General features: G+C 38.3%; 1 protein-coding gene across 1 annotated transcript; it reads right to left on the reverse strand.

Moving 5' to 3' along the window:
* Window positions 1-71: 71 nt before the first annotated feature.
* Window positions 72-19,316, reverse strand: LOC127934204 (isocitrate dehydrogenase [NADP], mitochondrial-like). The gene is made up of 11 exons (XM_052531431.1): window positions 19,053-19,316; window positions 11,024-11,115; window positions 10,040-10,205; window positions 7,486-7,646; window positions 7,247-7,390; window positions 3,949-4,085; window positions 3,601-3,752; window positions 3,181-3,293; window positions 864-961; window positions 615-707; window positions 72-451 (listed from the first exon to the last, which is right to left on the reverse strand). The coding sequence occupies exons 1-11, from the start codon at window positions 19,162-19,164 to the stop codon at window positions 367-369; spliced, it is 1,353 nt and encodes a 450-aa protein (XP_052387391.1). The 5' UTR covers window positions 19,165-19,316; the 3' UTR covers window positions 72-366.
* Between the last annotated feature and the right edge of the window lie 697 nt (window positions 19,317-20,013).

Here is a 20,013-nt window from a genome sequence, read left to right on the forward strand (position 1 = left end):
ACATTTATTTACCTTTAAACGTGTGGAGTGTGTGTGTGTGTATACTGTGATGAATCACACAAGAGCAGGGATCCAGGTGGCAGAGATTTATTAGAGGGTTTCTCACGTGACGCTTGAACTTCCTTTTTCTCCTGTGTTTTTATACAGTATCTGCCAGACAGTACTTCAGTTTACAAAAATAGACCCCTGGAGGTACGGGAAGAGATGGGATCACTCATCAGTAGGATTGTCTAACAAAAAAGCTAGGAACATCACTATGTTATTAATACTCCTCCCTTCACATGTTACGTTGAATTCATGACCTTTACGTTAAAAATGAGGTACAAAAAGACAGACACTCTCCACAGTGTTCCGGGCCGATGTCCTTCATTTGCCCAGAGCCTTGTCCAGGTTCGTCTTGATGGCATCCAGGAAGTCTGTGGTGTTGACGTAATGCTCGTTCAGCTTACAGCTGTGGTCACACAAAGACAAATGTTAATGACATAAGAGACATTAGCTGGAGAAAAACGCAACTGATGTCAGCACTTTTATCATTAGGGCTAGTCCTTTAATGGAGGTCAAAGACATTACACTTGGTTCATTTTTTATATGCTCTGAGTAATATGCTGACTTACTTGGCGAGACCGTGAATGCATCCAGCCAGATCCTTGGTCATCACTCCGCTCTCCACAGTCTCAACGCACACCCGCTCTAGAGTCTGAGAGAACCTGCACAACAATGGACAACCATTAACAGTTACACTTCGGTTTAAACATTACCAATATGAGAGGAATGCTGCTACATTGAAAATAAAACTTCCCTTAAACTTGCCACACTATGCCAATTAAACAGTACAGAAGACTGGCAGTAATAAATGAGCTTACTTGATCAGGTCTGGGTTTCCATCAAGTTTGCCACGGTGTTCCAGTCCCCTGGTCCAAGCAAAGATACTGGCAATGGGGTTAGTGCTAGTTGGCCTTCCCTGTGTAAAAAAGTCAAAAATCAACTATGATAATTCTGATAAACAAATTATGATTCATTATTATAATTTTGGCAGCACGTTCAGGCCCCACACTGTAGACGTTTCATATGCATAATTAAAACTGGAATTTGCACCAAATTACTGAATAAAAACATCTAATACCCTGCTTTTTGTATATTTACACTTAATACATTTTATCAATTACAAAATATTAGAATTATAGTACATTATAAAACGATAATAATTACATTTACATTTAGTCATTTAGCAGACGGTTTTATCCAAAGTGACTTACAAATGAGGACGATGGAAGCAATCTGAAAAATAGTGCCTTTTACCTTCACCCTATGCAATTTGGTTTTAATTCAATTCAATTTTATTTCTAAAAACACATTTAAATTCAACCTTTGTTGGCCAAAGTTCTGTACAGAGTAGAAAAATAAAATACAATAAAAGCAAGGTAAAAGCAAGTAAACACTATTTTACCAATTACACTATTTTATTTTAGGCCCATTATTGTTTAGTATGTGTGTAAATAATTTAACAACTTCATGTCCTCCAGATGTCTTTTGTCAGATGTATGCGGATGATGTTGTTTTGCATGTACATGAACAGGCTCCACAATCATATTAACTAAGTTTTCTATTTTAAGTTGTGAAAGTTTGCTGATTTGGAACTTATTTTTAAGATCTTAAATGGTTTTGCTCCACCTGTTTTTAAGGATTACATAGATCAGAGATTAGAGGTGATTGTAACGTGCCATTAAGGAAAAACTACCTTTGGTCAATTATCTTTTGCTTTTAGAGAAACACGAGTGGAATAGACTCTCAGTAGAGTTGAAAGAATTAAAACAGTTGACAGGAGGACACTGTGGTTTCTCGAAAAAGCTGAAAATATGGTTATTGACCCATCAAATTTGTGATCATTTATTGTGATTTATGGATATGGTATTGTAGTCCGTAATTTTGTGTTTCCATAGTCCATAGTTTATTTTTTTCTCCTGCTTGACTATTTTCTTCTTCTTTTTATTTGGTGTATAAATATTCTTTGTTTATATTTTTGCCCTGTCCTTAACAACCTGCTAAAAGGGACTACGAATGAAAATTAGCCAGTGTTTGCTAAATCTGGCACATTTTACATATTTATGTATTATTAATGTGCTTTGTCCCTTATTAAAATAAAATAAAAAAATCTAAATCAACAAAGAGCAATTATATTCAAGTGCTATAACAAGTCTCAGCTTAATGCAGTACACGTAGCAAGTTTTTTTTTTTTTTAAATCATAATAAAGCAAAAGCATGGAATAAATAAATAAATAAATAAAAAGATAGAATAGGAAAAAAAAAAAAAAGAGCAAGCTAGTGTTAGATGCCTTTTATTGCTTTTGTTATATGTATAATAAAAAAGACAGAATACAAAAATAGAGGAGCTAGAGTTAATTTAATAAATTACAAAATCCTTCAAATCCTTTCAGTCCCCAAGGATATTAAGCAGCACAACTGTTTTCAACGCTGATAATATTAAGAAATGTTCGAGCATCAAACAAGCATATTATAATGATTTCTGAAGGAAAGTTACAAATATATTTTTAAATTTAATATTTATTTCTAAATTCTGTTTATAATGGTTTTTGTTATCAAGTTAATGCAGCCATTGTATAATGTTTATTGTTATATAATATATATATATATATATATATATATATATATATATATATATATATATATATATATATATATATATATATATATATATATATATATATAGTTTGATGCTCAAGAAACATTTCTTAATATTATCAACATTGAAAACAGTTGTGCTGCTTAATATCCTTGGGGCCTGAAAGGATTTGAAGGATTTTGTAATTAATCAAAACATCCAGTATTTATAATTAATAAATTAAAATTCTGAAATACAGCAACAATAACTTAGCTTTTAATAAGCATAGCTTTTTAGACATATTAACTCAGGGGCACCTGCTCTTAAAAAAAAAAAAAAAATGTTTAAAGGCTGTAATTTTTTCCTATCACCACAAGATGGCATAAGGCATCTAAAAAAATCAATTTGAGGAACCTCCCGGTTGCTTTACTTCATTTATTTTTCAATTTAATGTTTTTCTTTCTTTCTTTACGATTTAAAATTTTCTGTATCAAATCTAAGTTTGTAGGTGGTTTATGAAACATAGCAAAATAATCAAATACAAAGAAACAAACAAAAACCTTCTGGTGCTCACGATAATGCCTGGTTACTGTGCCGTGAGCGGCCTCGGCCTCAATGGTCTTTCCATCAGGACACACCAGCACGGAGGTCATCAGCCCCAGAGAACCGAAACCTGCAGACAATATTCAACATCCTTTAACCAGGTATTCAATTATTTCAAATATCCTCCTTTATACTTTACGAGCACTATTTACATTTAAAAATCAGTAACATGATTTTTCACTTTGCCGTTTACATAATCGCATTTGTTTAGAAATTATCATACTCATTATCTAGAGTATGATAATGACTTAATCTATAACTTGAAGTGCTAAAACCAAAAACTACTAAAATAGATAATGTTGTAATTAGGTGCAATATGATAAAACAATATAATAAGGCTGACTTTTTTTTTTAATAGACATTTTTCTGTTATTTACCCTGAGCAAGGATGTCAGACTGTACATCTCCATCGTAGTTCTTGCAGGCCCACACAAAGGCGCCTGATGACTTCAGCACCTGAGCCACCATGTCATCGATAAGCCTGTGCTCATACCAGATCTTCAGCTTGTCAAACTCTGACTTGTAGTTTCTATCATGGAATACAAAAAAGACGGTTCAGTATTTTGCATTGAAACTGCTTTAGAAGAAAAGCATAGTTTCACATGTCACCGCTTTGACAGCATCACAAAGCAATAATCTCATAATTACACATCAACACAAGCTCATAGAAAACACACGGTGGAAGTGCGTAAATAAAAGACACCCATAAATCGGATTCTTCTCACTTCTCAAAGATATCCTGGAAAACGTCCTTGAATCTGCCGTCGTAAGCCTTCAGGATGGTGTTCTTAGTGCTCATGTAGAGAGGCCATTTCTTCTGAATGGCATACTGGAAGCAGCTGTGAGCGAAGCCAGTGATGGACTGTTAGAAAGAAACGAAAGACAGAATGTCACACAGGCGGGAAAAATAGATGTTCCACTTTCACAATGGGGAATTCAACTAGGATTCGGAAACGCTGGCTGTATAGTTCCGAAGGGTGAGCAAAAATCACTCACTTCAAATGTGAAGGGGAAATGGTGTAAAAAATGAATTTCAGCACTATCAATTTGCAGCCTACAATGAACAGACACTTCATTCAGTCAATCTCTTTTGAGGGGGAAAAAAAGTCCACTAGCAGCACCACCTCTGGAGCAGCCTGAAGGCAGACACATCATCTGTTGTAAGGCAAAACAGAGCATTCCTCTGACTACAAACAAAGACTTCAGGACATCAGGCTTCACCGCAGGTACATGAGCTGAGCGAGGTCATCTTTTATCTAGACTTCATCCATCCAGAGGTGTAAGAGTAGAACATAACAAAATTTGAATCAAAAGGCCCTAATTATACAAACTTGGAATACACGAGACCGTCTAAAAAATTATCTAATTTAAGGTTTCATTTTTACACCTTCAAGATAGATCACCAGAGTATAACCTCGTTAACAGAAACAAAAAGACATTTTTCAAATTCATATTTACCATTTGCCTATTTATTTATTTCAGTTAAAATTAAGAATAGGCTTTTTTTAATGCTGTGAACACTTTAACACTGCTGGATACTGTAATTCAGGAAGGGCAAAAGTCAAGAGGTCCCACAACCTTTAACCAATGAATTTCTGTATTTACAAGTCTTTTTTGATTAGTGGATTTTAAATCAACTTACTTTTGAATTCACAAAAAATGATTTCTAACCGATCAAATAGTTCAAAAATGAACTTAATTTTGGTTTAAATTATTTCATACACACTGCCATTCAAAAGTTAATAAGTTTATTACTTTAATTTGAAAAAAAGTCTCATGTTCACAGACCGAATTTCTTTGTGCAAAATAAGTGCTGCATATGCATATATATACACATACATATAGATATACATATACATACATATATATGTGTGTGTGTGTATATATATATATATATATATATATGTATATATATATATATATATATATATATATATATATATATATATATATATATATATATATATATATTGTCACGGGAGGAGCACAAGACAGACACAGTGGGCGTGGCGTCAGGCCTCGGAGAGGCTTTTATTAACAGAAATCATAAAACACAGGGAATAAAAGTGGCCAAAAGGGGAAAGTGTCCAAAATAACAGGGAATCTGGTGTCCTCGTTGTGCTGCGGGGTTCGTGTGGGTCGGGCAGTGTTCATGGAGGAAGGGTCCAGGTAAGGGGCGGAGTCCGGCGGCCGCACGCGCTCCCCTCCTTGGTCCGGGGCGCGAGGGGCGGCGGCTTCCTCTAGCGGCCGCATCTCTCTCGTCGGCCGCGGCGCTGGTAGGGGATGGACGGCCCGGCATCCTGGCCCGTCGGCCGTGTAAACGGGTGCGGTTCTCCTCCGGATCGCGGGTCCGGCTGCTCACGTCTCTTGTGGCGCGGGAGTCCCTCAACGCACCCTTCCTGGACCCACGAGGACACCAGTGTGCATGCACGGGGAAGAGACCGGTCTCCCGAGGAGAGGCGCGTTGGGCTTTTAAACAGCGGCGGGGATGAGGCTCCATTCACATCAGGTGTGCCCCATCACACGCCGCCAGCCCTGACTCGTCCAGCGCCCCTCCTCTCACACACCCACTCCAGTCGGGAGCCTGGTGAAGGGCGGCGATTTAGGACGGGGTGCCGGTGACAATCAGGGAGGAGGCAGCTGACTCGTCACATTCCCCCTCCCAAGCGACATCCCCGTCCCCAGAGCGCCACCCACACGGGAGTGCTACCATCCTCAACCAGACTCCAAACGGTCGGAGTGGGCGGGGATTCCTCTCCGGGCGGTCCTCCCTCTCGCAGCGCACCAGAACAGGGACAGAGAAACCGGGTTTTAGTGACAGCCTCAACCAACCAAAGGGTAAAATGACAATGGAAAAGTCACTTACCCCTTGTGTGGCTGGGAGGCTGTCCCCAGTTTTCCTCCGTCCCAGTCTGGGTTCTCACGAACGTTTGCAAGCGAGAGGGAGTGACGTCACCAGACGTTTCCCAACTGCGCTGTCTAGGCTCCGCCTGCCCGCATTCTCCACCAGTGTCACGGGAGGAGCACAAGACAGACACAGTGGGCGTGGCGTCAGGCCTCGGAGAGGCTTTTATTAACAGAAATCATAAAACACAGGGAATAAAAGTGGCCAAAAGGGGAAAGTGTCCAAAATAACAGGGAATCTGGTGTCCTCGTTGTGCTGCGGGGTTCGTGTGGGTCGGGCAGTGTTCATGGAGGAAGGGTCCAGGTAAGGGGCGGAGTCCGGCGGCCGCACGCGCTCCCCTCCTTGGTCCGGGGCGCGAGGGGCGGCGGCTTCCTCTAGCGGCCGCATCTCTCTCGTCGGCCGCGGCGCTGGTAGGGGATGGACGGCCCGGCATCCTGGCCCGTCGGCCGTGTAAACGGGTGCGGTTCTCCTCCGGATCGCGGGTCCGGCTGCTCACGTCTCTTGTGGCGCGGGAGTCCCTCAACGCACCCTTCCTGGACCCACGAGGACACCAGTGTGCATGCACGGGGAAGAGACCGGTCTCCCGAGGAGAGGCGCGTTGGGCTTTTAAACAGCGGCGGGGATGAGGCTCCATTCACATCAGGTGTGCCCCATCACACGCCGCCAGCCCTGACTCGTCCAGCGCCCCTCCTCTCACACACCCACTCCAGTCGGGAGCCTGGTGAAGGGCGGCGATTTAGGACGGGGTGCCGGTGACAATCAGGGAGGAGGCAGCTGACTCGTCACAATATATATATATATATATATATATATATATAAAATTTGATGAACAAAGTTCAAAAGAAGAGCATTTATTTGAAATGGAACAATGTTGTCACTGTTACTTCTGATCATTTAAATTATTCCATGCTAAAACAAAATAATACTATGAAAAAAAAAAAAGAGACTGACCCCAAAATTTTGAACACTGTTGTGGATGCGTGTTATTTAAATTTAGATATATGCTTTTAATACTTAAATACCAATTATGAGAAAATAGTTATTTTATATGATTGCTTATGATGTCTTGATACTCAATCAGTGTTAAAAAAATGAATTCTATGCATATGTGCACCGACCTCGTCAGTGTTGTACATTCCCATTCCACAGCCACCACCAGGGAAATCGAACACATCCCACTCTTTGGCTTTGCTTCCATCGGCTGGAGAGAAAACTAATTTGAATTTGCCTGGTTGGCTCACAACAAAGTCTGTTGCTTTGTACTGTAAAGAAACAAGAGGATTGCAATTCAGCAGAAATAAGAACACATTGGGGGAAAAAAATAAAAAAAACACCCAGATTATCCAAGAAAGCAAACCTGGTCACCGTGGGCATGTCTACCAATGGTGATGGGCTGCGTCCAGCCAGGAACAAGTCTGGGAATGTTCTTGCAAATGATTGGCTCACGGAAGACAGTGCCACCCAGAATGTTCCTTATTGTTCCATTAGGGCTCTTCCACATGTTTTTCAGCTTGAACTCTATCAAGTGTAAATGATGACAAAGATTTACAGAATGCATTTAAGGTTGTCAAAATATAAATTATCAGCTAATGTTAATTACTTCGAAATGGGTAAACTGTACAGCATGGATGAGATATATATATATATCTATTAGGGATGTCAAATTTCGATTATTTCCATGATCGATCGTCGTTTAAATTAACGATCAATTAATCGATTAATCGTTAACCATAATACTGCAAAATGCGTCTATTGCAGGCACGCAGTCAGCGGTATGGCAGGATGTGCAAAAGCCACACACACACACACACACACACAAAACGCTTTCTCACTTGAATTAAAGAGGTTTTAGTCTGAATAATATGCTAGTAGCAGGATTTTAAAATGAATAGATGCAATTATGATCATTTGATAAAATGAAGAGAGCGCGCCATACTTTTGAGGTCATTTTACTTTGTTGACAGTTTCCAATCCCGCACGGAGAACGCTGAACGCGCATCTTTAAATGGTTTTGTGGTGCTCATTGTTGTATTTTAAAGCACAATTGCAATGTTTTCAACTGACATTATTGTATAAAATTATCCGAAATGTGGAGCGCGTGTGACTGCGCTGCACATTAAGTGAACTACATCGGCGCTGCTGCACCAAAACACAGTTGCTCACATTAATTTGATCCTGCTGGATTCTGTCCTAGAAAATGTCAGATTTTTAAAAATCCGGCATACAGCGCATTAGATCGTGACAGTGCATGCGAAATGTTTCCATATTCGCAATGTATTTGAATGTTAAACTATTATTTATAATGTAAACTAGGCTTGTACTTAACACGCATTCGCATATAGACGGAAAAGATGATCCTCTTCATATGAGCAAAAACGTCCTTGGCATAACAGCAGAGTGGACCGGTATACTACGGTCTATTTAAACTGACCAGTGTAACCTTTTAATGTTTAGTTGACATTTTATTTTGATAATGAACAGACTGCGATGTAAGTTTGAATCGCTAGAATATACGTGTGCAGCAGGCTCCGGCGCGATCGAAACAGCTGAGACATTAAAAAAATATATATTTTCCGCAAAAGTGTTTACTTTCATTTGTGCACACTCACAATAAAAACAGAAGATTTGTGCTCTTGTAAAATAAAGCAAACAAACAGAATGCGTTGTCATCCTTTTTTTTTTTTTTTTTGTGAACTTATGGAGCGCCCACACTTCTGTTTTAAATCCGTTAATCTTAATTAGCCTATTTAAGTCGGATATATTTCCCATAGCCTATTTAAAAAAAAAAAAAAAAAAACATGAAAACAAATTGTTATTTTTATGTTGGGCCTATTACTTAGTAGGCTATACATTTTCCTTAAAGCATCCCATTTTGTCCCAGGGCTTAGAACCTGTGCCCTAGTCAGGTCCATGCAGAAACTTGTGAACGATACTCGGCGTCATCGTTTAGTGACAGCAGTGAATGCTCCAGGAATGTGTCGGTCACAGCGCCTATTAATCGCTGTTTTGAATCCAGCAATTATTTATTTAGAAATGATAATATCTGATTATGACAAGTGTGGTATAAAAGCTTTGTTTATTAGAGGAATGATAGGTTAACTGGAAAATGTTAGATCGCGACCATGCTTTTGGACCCCATAGTCTTCATTTACGCGGCTTTGTTCTGGTTTGCCGGTTGGTCACGAATTTCCACAAATTCAGTATATTTAGGCATTGTTTCTTTTCCTAAATCTTCATAGTCTAACCCTCTAATTTCCCAGGTTTATTTTATTATCTTTCGCTTTTAATAACTGTTTTCGCATCTCTTACTGTGGTAAACATGGGAAGGGAAATTAAAGATTTCATGAATTAAGAATTCGTTCGATTTATTAATTTGTTCCCTTATTTCACTTAAATCATGGGTTATTTAGGGAACAAAATTAATGAAATATGGACAATTGCCACATTAATAATTCGTAGGAATGAATTAACAAGTTGTAGGAATGAATAGACTACCTGTCCTGTCACTGTGTCCCGCAGCCCTGCAAAGCGCACGATATAAAACAGTTATCTGATGAAATGATTAGTAACTACATTTCTATTGCATTTAATGTTGAAGAACTTTTATGTTGTTTCTATTTTAATGTACTTTAAAGTTTAAATCACATTAAAAGCTTAATTTGTACATTGTGAATGAATGATGATGCTTTTATATATCGTCACCGTCACTCACAGCCGCTCGCACGTGTTGAGTGCGCATGAGCCGCACGCAGGCCAACATTGAATCGGTTAACCGACCATCGACAGCCTTAATCGATTGCATCTCTTATCGACAATTAATCGATCATCGATTAATCGTTGACATCCCTAATATCTATACATATCATTATCGAGCAAATATCAAGACAAAGTGTTTCTGAGGTGTGCCGTACCCTCGACCCTAGCTTCATCAGGAGTAATGGTGGCACATTTCACAGCAACATTGTATTTTTGGGTAGCTAATGCAGAGTCGATTGTGACTTGGTCATCAGTCTGGTCACGGTAAGGAAGACCCAGGTCAAAGTACTTCAGCTCCACATCCACATTGGTCAGAATGAGCTGCACACAACAATTTTGTATAAACAGAGTCAAACAACACAGATTAAATACAGTAAAGAAAGTCATTTGGTAATTTTATCCTAAAAGGGTGATGTAATTTTTCTAAACTACTTGCTCCTATCCCATCTTAATATTCAGTTTAATGATGCAGAAATGTTACACTTCCCCAATAAATGACTCTACGTGTGTTCGTTTAAACTCTGATTGAGCCTAAACACCAGTTATAATAATCTTGGGATTTCGATCATTGTTTTCCTGGCTATAAATAGTAAGCCCATTCTGATTCTCCACAGAATTGGCAGAATAATTTCCATCTGCCATTTCTCTCAGGGAGGCAGACGTCCAGTCAGTGATAATGACCTCAACACTGGCCCTGCCCCTGCGTGACGCAGCCGTAATCCCCCAGTCTTCATGTGTAAACACTCTCCCAGTAAGCCTACCACACTGTCTTTTTAAAAAGAAGATCTGCGTAACATGCCAATCACTCCTCCAACTCCATCCTCATCGGTTTAATTCTCCCAAGAGACACTGTCACATTCCCTTTCCAATTTCCATCTCCTTTTGTCTTTCTACTCTTGTCTAACCCAATTTTCGTTCTGTCTGTGCCCGTCTAGGCTTCTCACTCTCCTGTTTCTCTCTTTCCTTTGGCCTCTACAGCTTTCCCTCCTGCATTCTGTTTCTGTCTGTCCGTCTGTATGTGTGTGTGTGTGTGTGTGTGTCACCATTTTAAAAATAAACCAGACAGACACTGCCCCCCCCCCCCCTCACCCCCATTTCTCTCACTCACTCACTCACTCACACACTCGGCGTTTAAGCACCTTTTCTTTGATGAACTCCCAGATGATCCTGGTCATCTCATCTCCATCCATCTCCACCACCGGCTTCGACACCTTGATTCGTTTATCAGCATCTGTCAAATAGAACAAAAACATCTTTCCATGAGCCGGTTTTTCTTTTCTTTAAGGGACTCTTTCTTCCCACTCATGAGACAACCGGAAATAAGTGGTTCCTCAAGGAGGAGGATAATAAAGACATATAAAGCCCCATTCACACCAGTGACTACCGAGTGTTTGCTTGTAGGCACGCCATGTTCTGGTTGCCCAAGAAAAAGTCATGAGGTCACCACCACTAAAATGTAATTTTATTCAGACACTGACAACTTTTATGCTGATAATCTCTGTATTATGGAGGGAAGAGCTTGTGTATAAACTACACCCATGTATAATTCATCACATCACAGATATATAAAAATCAACACCTGCTCTATACCACTGCCGCCATGTACCTGTGTTGAATGTACAAATGCTATATGGGTCTATACACTCAAAAATTGTCTTTCATAAAAAAAAAAAAAAAAATAATAATAATAATAATAATAATACGTTGCATGCATCTGCATCATCTTGTTAACATTGTGGATGGTCATAGGTATACATAAAACAGTGAAATTACAGTGTATGTTACACTGCTCTCTATAATCTAAACCAATTTTGTAATACAAGGCAATTCTTAAGATTATCATCTCTTACCACATCATACACTACCGTTCAAAGGTTTGATTGATGTCAGTAAGATTTTGAACTCTTACTCACCAAGGTTGCATTAGATAGATCAAAAGCGACACTGTCACAAACATTTTCAATTTTAAATAAATGCTGTTCTTTTGAACTTTTATTCATAGAATTCTAAAAAATGAATCACTATTTCCAAAAAAATATTATGCACTGTTTTTAACAGTAACAATAAAATTAAATAAATTATTGAGCACCAAATCAGCATTTTAGAATGATATATGAACGATCATGAGACACTGAAGTAATGGCTGCTAAATGTCTTTTTTTCTTTTGCCATCACAGTTGGCATTGATTTATATAATATATTTAAATAGTAAAGCTATTTTAAATGTAAATAATATTTCACAACATCATAATTTAATTGCTTTTTTCTATCAAATAAATACAGACTCTGTGAGCATGAGACTTCTCTAAAAAAAAAAAAAAATCATTAAAAAAATATGTAGGCTGTTGACCTACTTATGAACTAGGGATGTAATGATATCAAAATCTCACGGTACGATACAATTTCGATATTGACCTCACGGTACGATATTTATTGCGATATTGTGTAAAAGCTCACGGTATTGTTAAATAGCTCACGATAGTGTTTATGATGATAATAGCGAAAAAATACTGACATTTATTCTGCTTTTGCCAGTCAACAGGTAATTTATTGTTGTATTTATGGATCCATGACAACATAAACCCCTGATCACATAGTGCTTTTAAAGTGCAAGTTGTAGTCAGGAACATCAATATTCTGTATTATAATATTTGGTTGCATAACTGATTCTTCTGTGCAATGTTCAAGTTAAGAAGCAACTAGAACAATTGTAAACAATAGGGAATTCACTTAAAGTGCAAACAAAGAACAAGTTAAGTCAGGTTTAAATGTGCAAGGCAAATAAAAGCAGTCTTTTAAAACTGGTATTTAGGAACATAACTTAAACTTAAATAAAATAGTCAGTCAAAAAGCCTTTAAAAAAAACATTGACCTATCATTTAGCTTATGTTCACGTTTTTCATCAGAAAGATCAAAATATCTACATTGCAAGGGAGAAGAAAAAAAAAACAGTAAAAATAATCCTTAACAGTCTGGCAAAAAGCCTTCAGAAAAACACTGAACTATCCTTTAGCTAATGTTCAAGTTTTTCTTTAGAAACTTTCTTTTCCGCTACGAACTCCCAAACTGACTCAAATGATTCGCGATCCCGCTCCGAACTCCCGAACTGATTCAAATGATTTTCGATCCCCAAACTGACTCAAATGATTCGCGAACCCGCTTTGAACTCCCGAACTGACTCAAATGATTCGCGAACCCGCTACGAACTCCCGAACTGATTCAAATGATTCGGGATCCCCAAACTGACTCATGTTGCTTGTGTTTCCTGTGTTGTATCGCAGTTTACTGTGGCAGTGCTTGCACATAGTCCATTGTCTGTCCACCACCTTCTCTCCTTTTGCGTTTTTTGACACGGCGAAACCAAAATGTTTCCAGATATCTGATTTAAAAGCTGCAGGGGCTGGCACGATCTCAACTTCGGTTTTGTTGTTTTCATCCAGTATCGCTGTCGGCCATGCTGTGAGCTTGTGTGGACAGCGTGCAATCCTATTGGCTTAACAACGGTTGCTGTGACGACGCAGCGCAAAGGATCATGGTATATGTAGTTAACAATGATTTGTTCCGCGGGACTGTGTTTATTCCTCTTGCTTTTTGGCAGAGACCTGTCCTTTTAATATTGTAACCCAACCACGACGATATCTAGACACGTTTACCACCGCGATAGCGCGATATCGTCAATATCGTTACATCCCTATTATGAACTATACAATTTCTTGATATTTATATTCACAGTTTGCACTGTGGTTTTTGTTACTTCCTATTAGAACTAGACAGTACAACTCATCTCAACTCAAGTGTTACAAAAAATAAAGTCATTAGACCATGGTTATTTCACATATGTAGGACCCTTTAAACTTCAAAAACACCTTAGACAAAGTTTTGGACAATATGAGCATAAACCCTTTCTTAAATCCATTGAAGTAACCTGCAATAATCATTGAAGAACTGCAATTCCTGATAATGGCTAATAATCTAAACATCTGATAGAAAGACGTGCCACCTTTGGCATGCTGTAATGCCCGATTACTGGATTAAACTGGCCCAGGTTTAATTTTTAAAGATTATTGGGTTGGTACACTTTTATAGCTTTACTGGCTGATTGCAAATTAAGGTTAATAGATAAAAGACCAATTAGAGCACAGTTCAGAGATGCTTTATAAATAGTTCTAGTATTTTTCTGTCTTAATTCATTAGTTTCATTAATTCATTTTAGGTTGTGCTGTCCATTATCAATGCAAAGTTATCACAAAATGTTAAGGATTTATGCAGTTATTGCTTTACCTAGGGCATTTCCAAACCATGAAGGAATGATAAATATATAAAAATTACTCATACCACACACTCCGGCTTGCTGCTAAAAGAACCAATATGTAGCAATATCATGTACTGAATGTCACCTTTAGGGTTTCAAACTATTTTGTTATGCCACTGATTTCCACTAAAACAAGCCCCTTTTCTCAAGTGGGGACAAAGAAGAGGAAGGACGGGGAGGGGCATGGAGGGAATCAAGTGACTCTGTTACACTTGCCAAAATCCTGCTCCTAGAGAGCCACTGCATCTAAAGACTCCGCAAAGTGGTCAAAAACAGGTCAAAGAGTTCATAAAAAACAATATGCTGTCAATAAAACTTGCCATAAACACATTTATAAGCACTGTGGGTAACAAATTTGCCATACACCACTGATGTAACACTTCATAAACTACATCTTCAATCTATTTCAGCAGCCACAGGTCATGTCCATCAAGTCAAAGTTCAGACCCTGTGAACATTTTTACTCAAGTTGAATTGCAGCATGACGTATGAAGACATGTTTTATGCAACACATACTAATGCAAGAGCCTTATATAAAAGATACATGAGAGTATTTTCAGCAAAGCTATCACCACCACTGCAGATAGCTTATGTTTCCTCTAAAATTTCTCTGAAATCTCATCCCATGGGTAATGGATGATACTCTGGCAGTGCACAAGAACCCACCTTGTGCCATATGACCTATTTTCAGAACTTTTTCTAAACCCATTTAAACACAAATAGTAGCTTTTAAACTACCATTTAAGCAATAATGCTTAACCTAATTGAAATTTGTTAGTCTGCTGGAAATGACACCTGTGTGATAGTCTCTTAACACATTTTTGGAGCCTAGGTCTGCCAACTTTTTTCTGTTTCCAACATCAATGTATTGCTGTGGTCACAAAGCTGAATTTTCAGCATCATTACTCCAGTTTTCAGTGTCACATGATCCTTCACAAATCATTCTAATATGTTGATTTGGTGCCCAAGAAATATTTCTTACTATAATCAGTGTTGAAGCAGCATTTATTTGAAACAGAAGTATTTCACAATATCATAAATGTCTTTACGCTCACTTTTGATCATTTTGACTTAATATTTTTTTTTCAAATAAATAAATAAAAATAAACGCATACATGCATACTGACCTTAAAACGTTTTGGCAGGAGTTTAAGTATTTAGTTAAAAATATTTAATGTCTTGTTACATGCTCTGCACCATGGCTCCTTGAGCAACAATATTTAATTGCTGTAACTCCAAGTAAACTGGCGGTGCAGCAAAGACATCGTTTATTTAAAAATGTGTCATTTACACACTTAAATCATTCCAAATCCACAATGAGTAGAGGAGTAGAAGGCTAACAAGGATTAAAGGAAAAGGCAAGTCAACCCAAGTGTATCTAAGCCTCTACGCAAAGCATGTGGTCAGATATCACATAGCAAGCAATCACTCCCACATGACCCTCTGATTTTCAGACATATTTGCGAACATAAGCATACACTTGTGCTCCAAACTTGAAGGTCAATAGTTAAAAAAAAATCCATGAGATAAGTATGTTCACATGGAGTCCTCACAAATCATTTGAGTAAATTATCTTATATAAAAAAAATCTTTTCAACTGACGATACAAAAGCTGCTCAAGAGTGACCCAGAGAGAAAGTGGCTTAAATTAGACTAGATTTTATGAAGATGCTGAGCTATGGAGTTACTAAAAATAAATCTGCAGACAAAGAAACAGCCACTTTTCAGTTGTTAATAAAGGTGCGCTCGTTCAAACAAGTTGCATTCAATCCTTCACTGCCCGTTTTGGTAATGGTACGGATCACTTGGAACCTCAGACGAGGTACTAGAAGTAAGAAGTACTGTACCCAGTGGTACTACGCGCTGCAGAGTTTAGCTCCAACCCTGATCAATCTCACCTACCTGTGATTTTTTTTAATGATCTGAAGACATTTATTACCATGCTCTGTTGTGTTTGATTGGGATTAGAGCTAAACTCTGAAGAGAAGTGGATCTCGTGGTACAGATTTGAGGATCCCTAGAATATATGATTCTAACAAATCAGCTTATCTTTGTAAAAAGGGCACAGCTTTTTAAATCTTAGCTTCTTAATCAGTCAATCAAGCATTATATTATGATGCACCATTTAATGATAGAACTACAGTAACTAGAACAAAAACCTGGTAACCATTTATGAACTTAGGACTAGTGTGATACTTAAGATATTGTTGGTCATTCAGGGTTTCTGTAAACAGATAATAATTATTAATAAAATATTTTACTACCAATAATTACTACTATACTAACAATAAACAACTCACTAAGGATTAATGAGCTGCTAGTTTCATGAATATTAAAATCACGTTGTCAGCATTCACTCACACTGTTTTGCTAAAATCAAAACAGGCAGGTAATAGATGAGCACCAGCCAATGAGATTGTGTTTGCGCATTAGCTTCGCCTACTACAGGAGAAACTGGCATCAATGTTTCAAAGTCCGTGAATTTCCCACAGAATTTGGCTACTTTAACACTGTTGCTGCATATTGTTTTTCATGTCCGTGAGTTAATGCGACCCCAATAACATGATATTTAGCCCCTAAAAAGGCTAATTTTACCAGGGGAACCCCTTCTAAACGGGACTGGGCTTGTTTTGTGTAACAATTGAGTGGGTTTTGTTGCGAAAACCTGGCAACCCTGACCGGCATTTCTTGTGATTGTCCTTAAAAACTGAATAATTCTAAATTAACTCTCAATTTGACATAAAATACAACAAAGCGACGACAAGTCACGCATCTTCATACTGGCAGCTTTAACAGACTGCATTCACGGCACGCACAGATCTATTTCCACATATCAGATGTTTTGTCCTGTTCTGAAAACATAACTGTAGTATAGAGTGTGCATTTTTAATACCTGCGTGACAAGCGTGTATTCGAATGATGTCAGAGGCTAAAATCGATTATGGTCTATTACTGCATCGATGCAACAATGCAACAATTAATTTCATTTGCAAAAATGGGGTTACACTGTCCCAGTGCTGGTAGGTATATGAGGGGGCTCATCGATTGTACTGACATTTGTACTGAGTTACAAAAAAATAAAAACTACCCAGCACCTGGATTAAAAAAAAAAAAATATATATATATATATATATATATAAAAATAACTCAAAATGACCCAATAAGCTGAACCCAGCATTTGGGTAAAAAAAAATAATAAAAACAATTTAATGATTAACCCAGCATTTTTTAAGAGTGTAAATAAAATAGGCTAGATCAAAGTAAGTTATTTTTAAGAAAATGTCACAAATGTTAATAAATGAGAAGTGTGGGCTTCTCGACTCTCTTTACAACCCATAAAACCTCTTGGCAAAAGTCGAATCCAACCTTGTGACTTTAATGAGAAAGAACATGCAAGTAGCTCATGCTTGGCATGTGCCTGAACTGAAGTCAGTCAAGCCATCCTGAAATGCATGCATGATACAAGACTGCTATGCATCGCATAAAATGTGGCTGTCACTTCACCTAGGCCTATATTATAAACTCAATGATGGGCCCATAATCACCCAAAATGCCCAAGGGAACTAGGCATAATAACACCATTCATTGCCAAAGTCTCACGCCTTCTTATAAACTTGGTAATATGAATGTTTTAATTTGATATGCCTCAAGCACAAAAGGTTGGTTCTATCATCACATGTAGTCATTCGGATGTGATGCATGAGTCCTGGTGTTAATTAGAACCAGCCCATTCAGAGAAAAGGTGACCTGGAGGACACGAGGGCTGGTGTATGCCAAGTAAACCACCTACATTTGGACAATCCTCCATGACAACTGATTACTTGTCACAGGGGAGCAGCTAGTGTCAGGCAGGACATGAGCCACTTCATTCACAGCTGTGCGTGAGGCACTGCCTTTCAGAAACCCTGCCTTTGGAAGTAACACCCTAAGATACATGTTTCAGAAGACAACCCACAATCTATCAGTAAGTACAAACGTTAGTACAGTTGCTCAAACAGGCCATATAAATCAATACAGCCTCCATAACAAGTAGGGCATATAAAAATAGGGCAAAAAAAAGTGCTATAGTTTCATAGTCAAATATCATGTTTAATAAATCAGATAATGTGGATGTTGGTCATGTACATCTTAACTGTCATGATCTGCACTCATCAACGGTAAAATAAGAGACAGACCAGGCCGGCTGACCTTGAAATTAATCCATAACGCAGTACAAGCAAAACACAGACAAAACCCCACATGAACACTCATATAACTGCTTGCCGAATCACTTCACATCACAAAGCTGTTCAGTTACATGTTTATAATTGCATTTGCAGCAGTATTTTCAACGCGAATGGTTTCAGAAGTCCGCAGTCCTTGTGTGCAACCCATTCAGAGGATTCACACGCCAAAAATACACTCAAATGACTCTTACAAAGCCGTCGAATTTTTCAAACGTGTTATGATGTTAATAAGACAGGATTTGCCTTTAAGAAACGTAACATAAGAACAAGTGGTTTAAATGCAGCTATCACGCCGTTTTATGTTGCTCCTTTTTTACAATACATTGTATACGCGAACAAAGGATCACGACTTCTGCCTGCGGCCGAGCGATTCCCGCTCTGCGCTTACAACGTCACCGAGAAAATAACGCTGTGCTGTGGCGCTACTGAAACCTAGAAGAGATGGAAATATGCAAGTTGGCAAACTGAAAGAAACACGACAATCTGCAGCCGGCGTTTTCCGATACAAGCAAGTGGCAGGGAGATTTCAATGTAAAAACCCATCGTATCAGGTGTTAACCGGTGTTAAAGTCACGCTTAATGCAGCTTTATTGGCACAAATATAGACAATCGTGGAAGCGGAAAACTCACAGTTCCTCTGTTGCAAACTCTGGCAAGAAGCTGGAGCAAGAACGGCGGGGGTTTTAGAAAGAGTGGCGGCAGCCCTAGTGAGAGAGCTGAGGACCTTCAGGTAACCTGCCATGTTTTTTTTTTTGTTTGTTTGTTTGTTTTGTTTTTTTCTTGCCGAGAACACTGGAGCTTGCTGCCCGACTTCACTCCGGTTGAAAGAAGGGTCGAATGAATCGGAGCACACGGCAATAAACGTTGCTCTTCTCCGCCTCCGTTTTAGGGCCGACGTCACCATTACATGGGGTAAGGACTAAAAATCATCGATGCGGTGAATGGCCAATCACATTCCAATAAGCAACACATCGATGTTCCAACCGGTGACTTTTGATAACGCACATTTTGCACGTTCCCTTTCATTTTCAGTTAACCCTTCACTGGCGTCAGGGGATATTTCTAGTTTTTTTTATTTATTTTTTTTACTTTTGGTAAATGTCTCCATATTCTAAATTCTCAAAATAAAAATAAAAAAATACTTAAAATTTCTGAATTACTTTCATTGATTGTCAGCATGTAAAAAGTGATAGTGTTTTATTAGTGATTTTGGCATAAGTAAGACTATCTAAACTACACAGAACAGGCAGATAATCTCTTCACATTCCGTTGTCTGTTTGCTGAGCAGCCCCGCTAATTTTAGGCGGGTTGGGTTACCATACTGGGTGAAAGGATGGAATTCTGCGCATGCGTCATAGAGCTACTGCAGGTCACTTCAAGGTGCTAAAAGTTTGTCTTGAGTCGTTAAAGGTTGAGTTGTTGTATCCTTTTAAATTAAATTAAATAATAGTGTTGTTGACAAATATTTTATACGTTTTATGTTCTGTTTCAGATCAAATACTGTGTTATGCAATTGATATATGTAGCCTATATAATTAAAAAAGTAAGATATTTAAGATTACACACACACACACACACAAACATTAATTAA

The sequence above is a fragment of the Carassius gibelio genome, chromosome A18, assembly GCF_023724105.1.
Source record: "Carassius gibelio isolate Cgi1373 ecotype wild population from Czech Republic chromosome A18, carGib1.2-hapl.c, whole genome shotgun sequence".
Taxonomy (NCBI): Eukaryota; Metazoa; Chordata; class Actinopteri; order Cypriniformes; family Cyprinidae; genus Carassius; species Carassius gibelio.

What these genes read in the sequence shown, in the direction of transcription:
- LOC127934204 (XM_052531431.1), bottom strand. Translation starts at nt 19,164, where the DNA reads ATGGCAGGTTACCTGAAGGTCCTCAGCTCTCTCACTAGGGCTGCCGCC. An exon ending in GAGTTTGCAACAGAGGAACT is followed by an intron (nt 11,116 to 19,052) that starts GTGAGTTTTCCG and finishes TCTATTTGACAG; the next exon opens with ATGCTGATAAACGAATCAAG. An exon ending in GGGAGTTCATCAAAGAAAAG is followed by an intron (nt 10,206 to 11,023) that starts GTGCTTAAACGC and finishes TGTTGTGTGCAG; the next exon opens with CTCATTCTGACCAATGTGGA.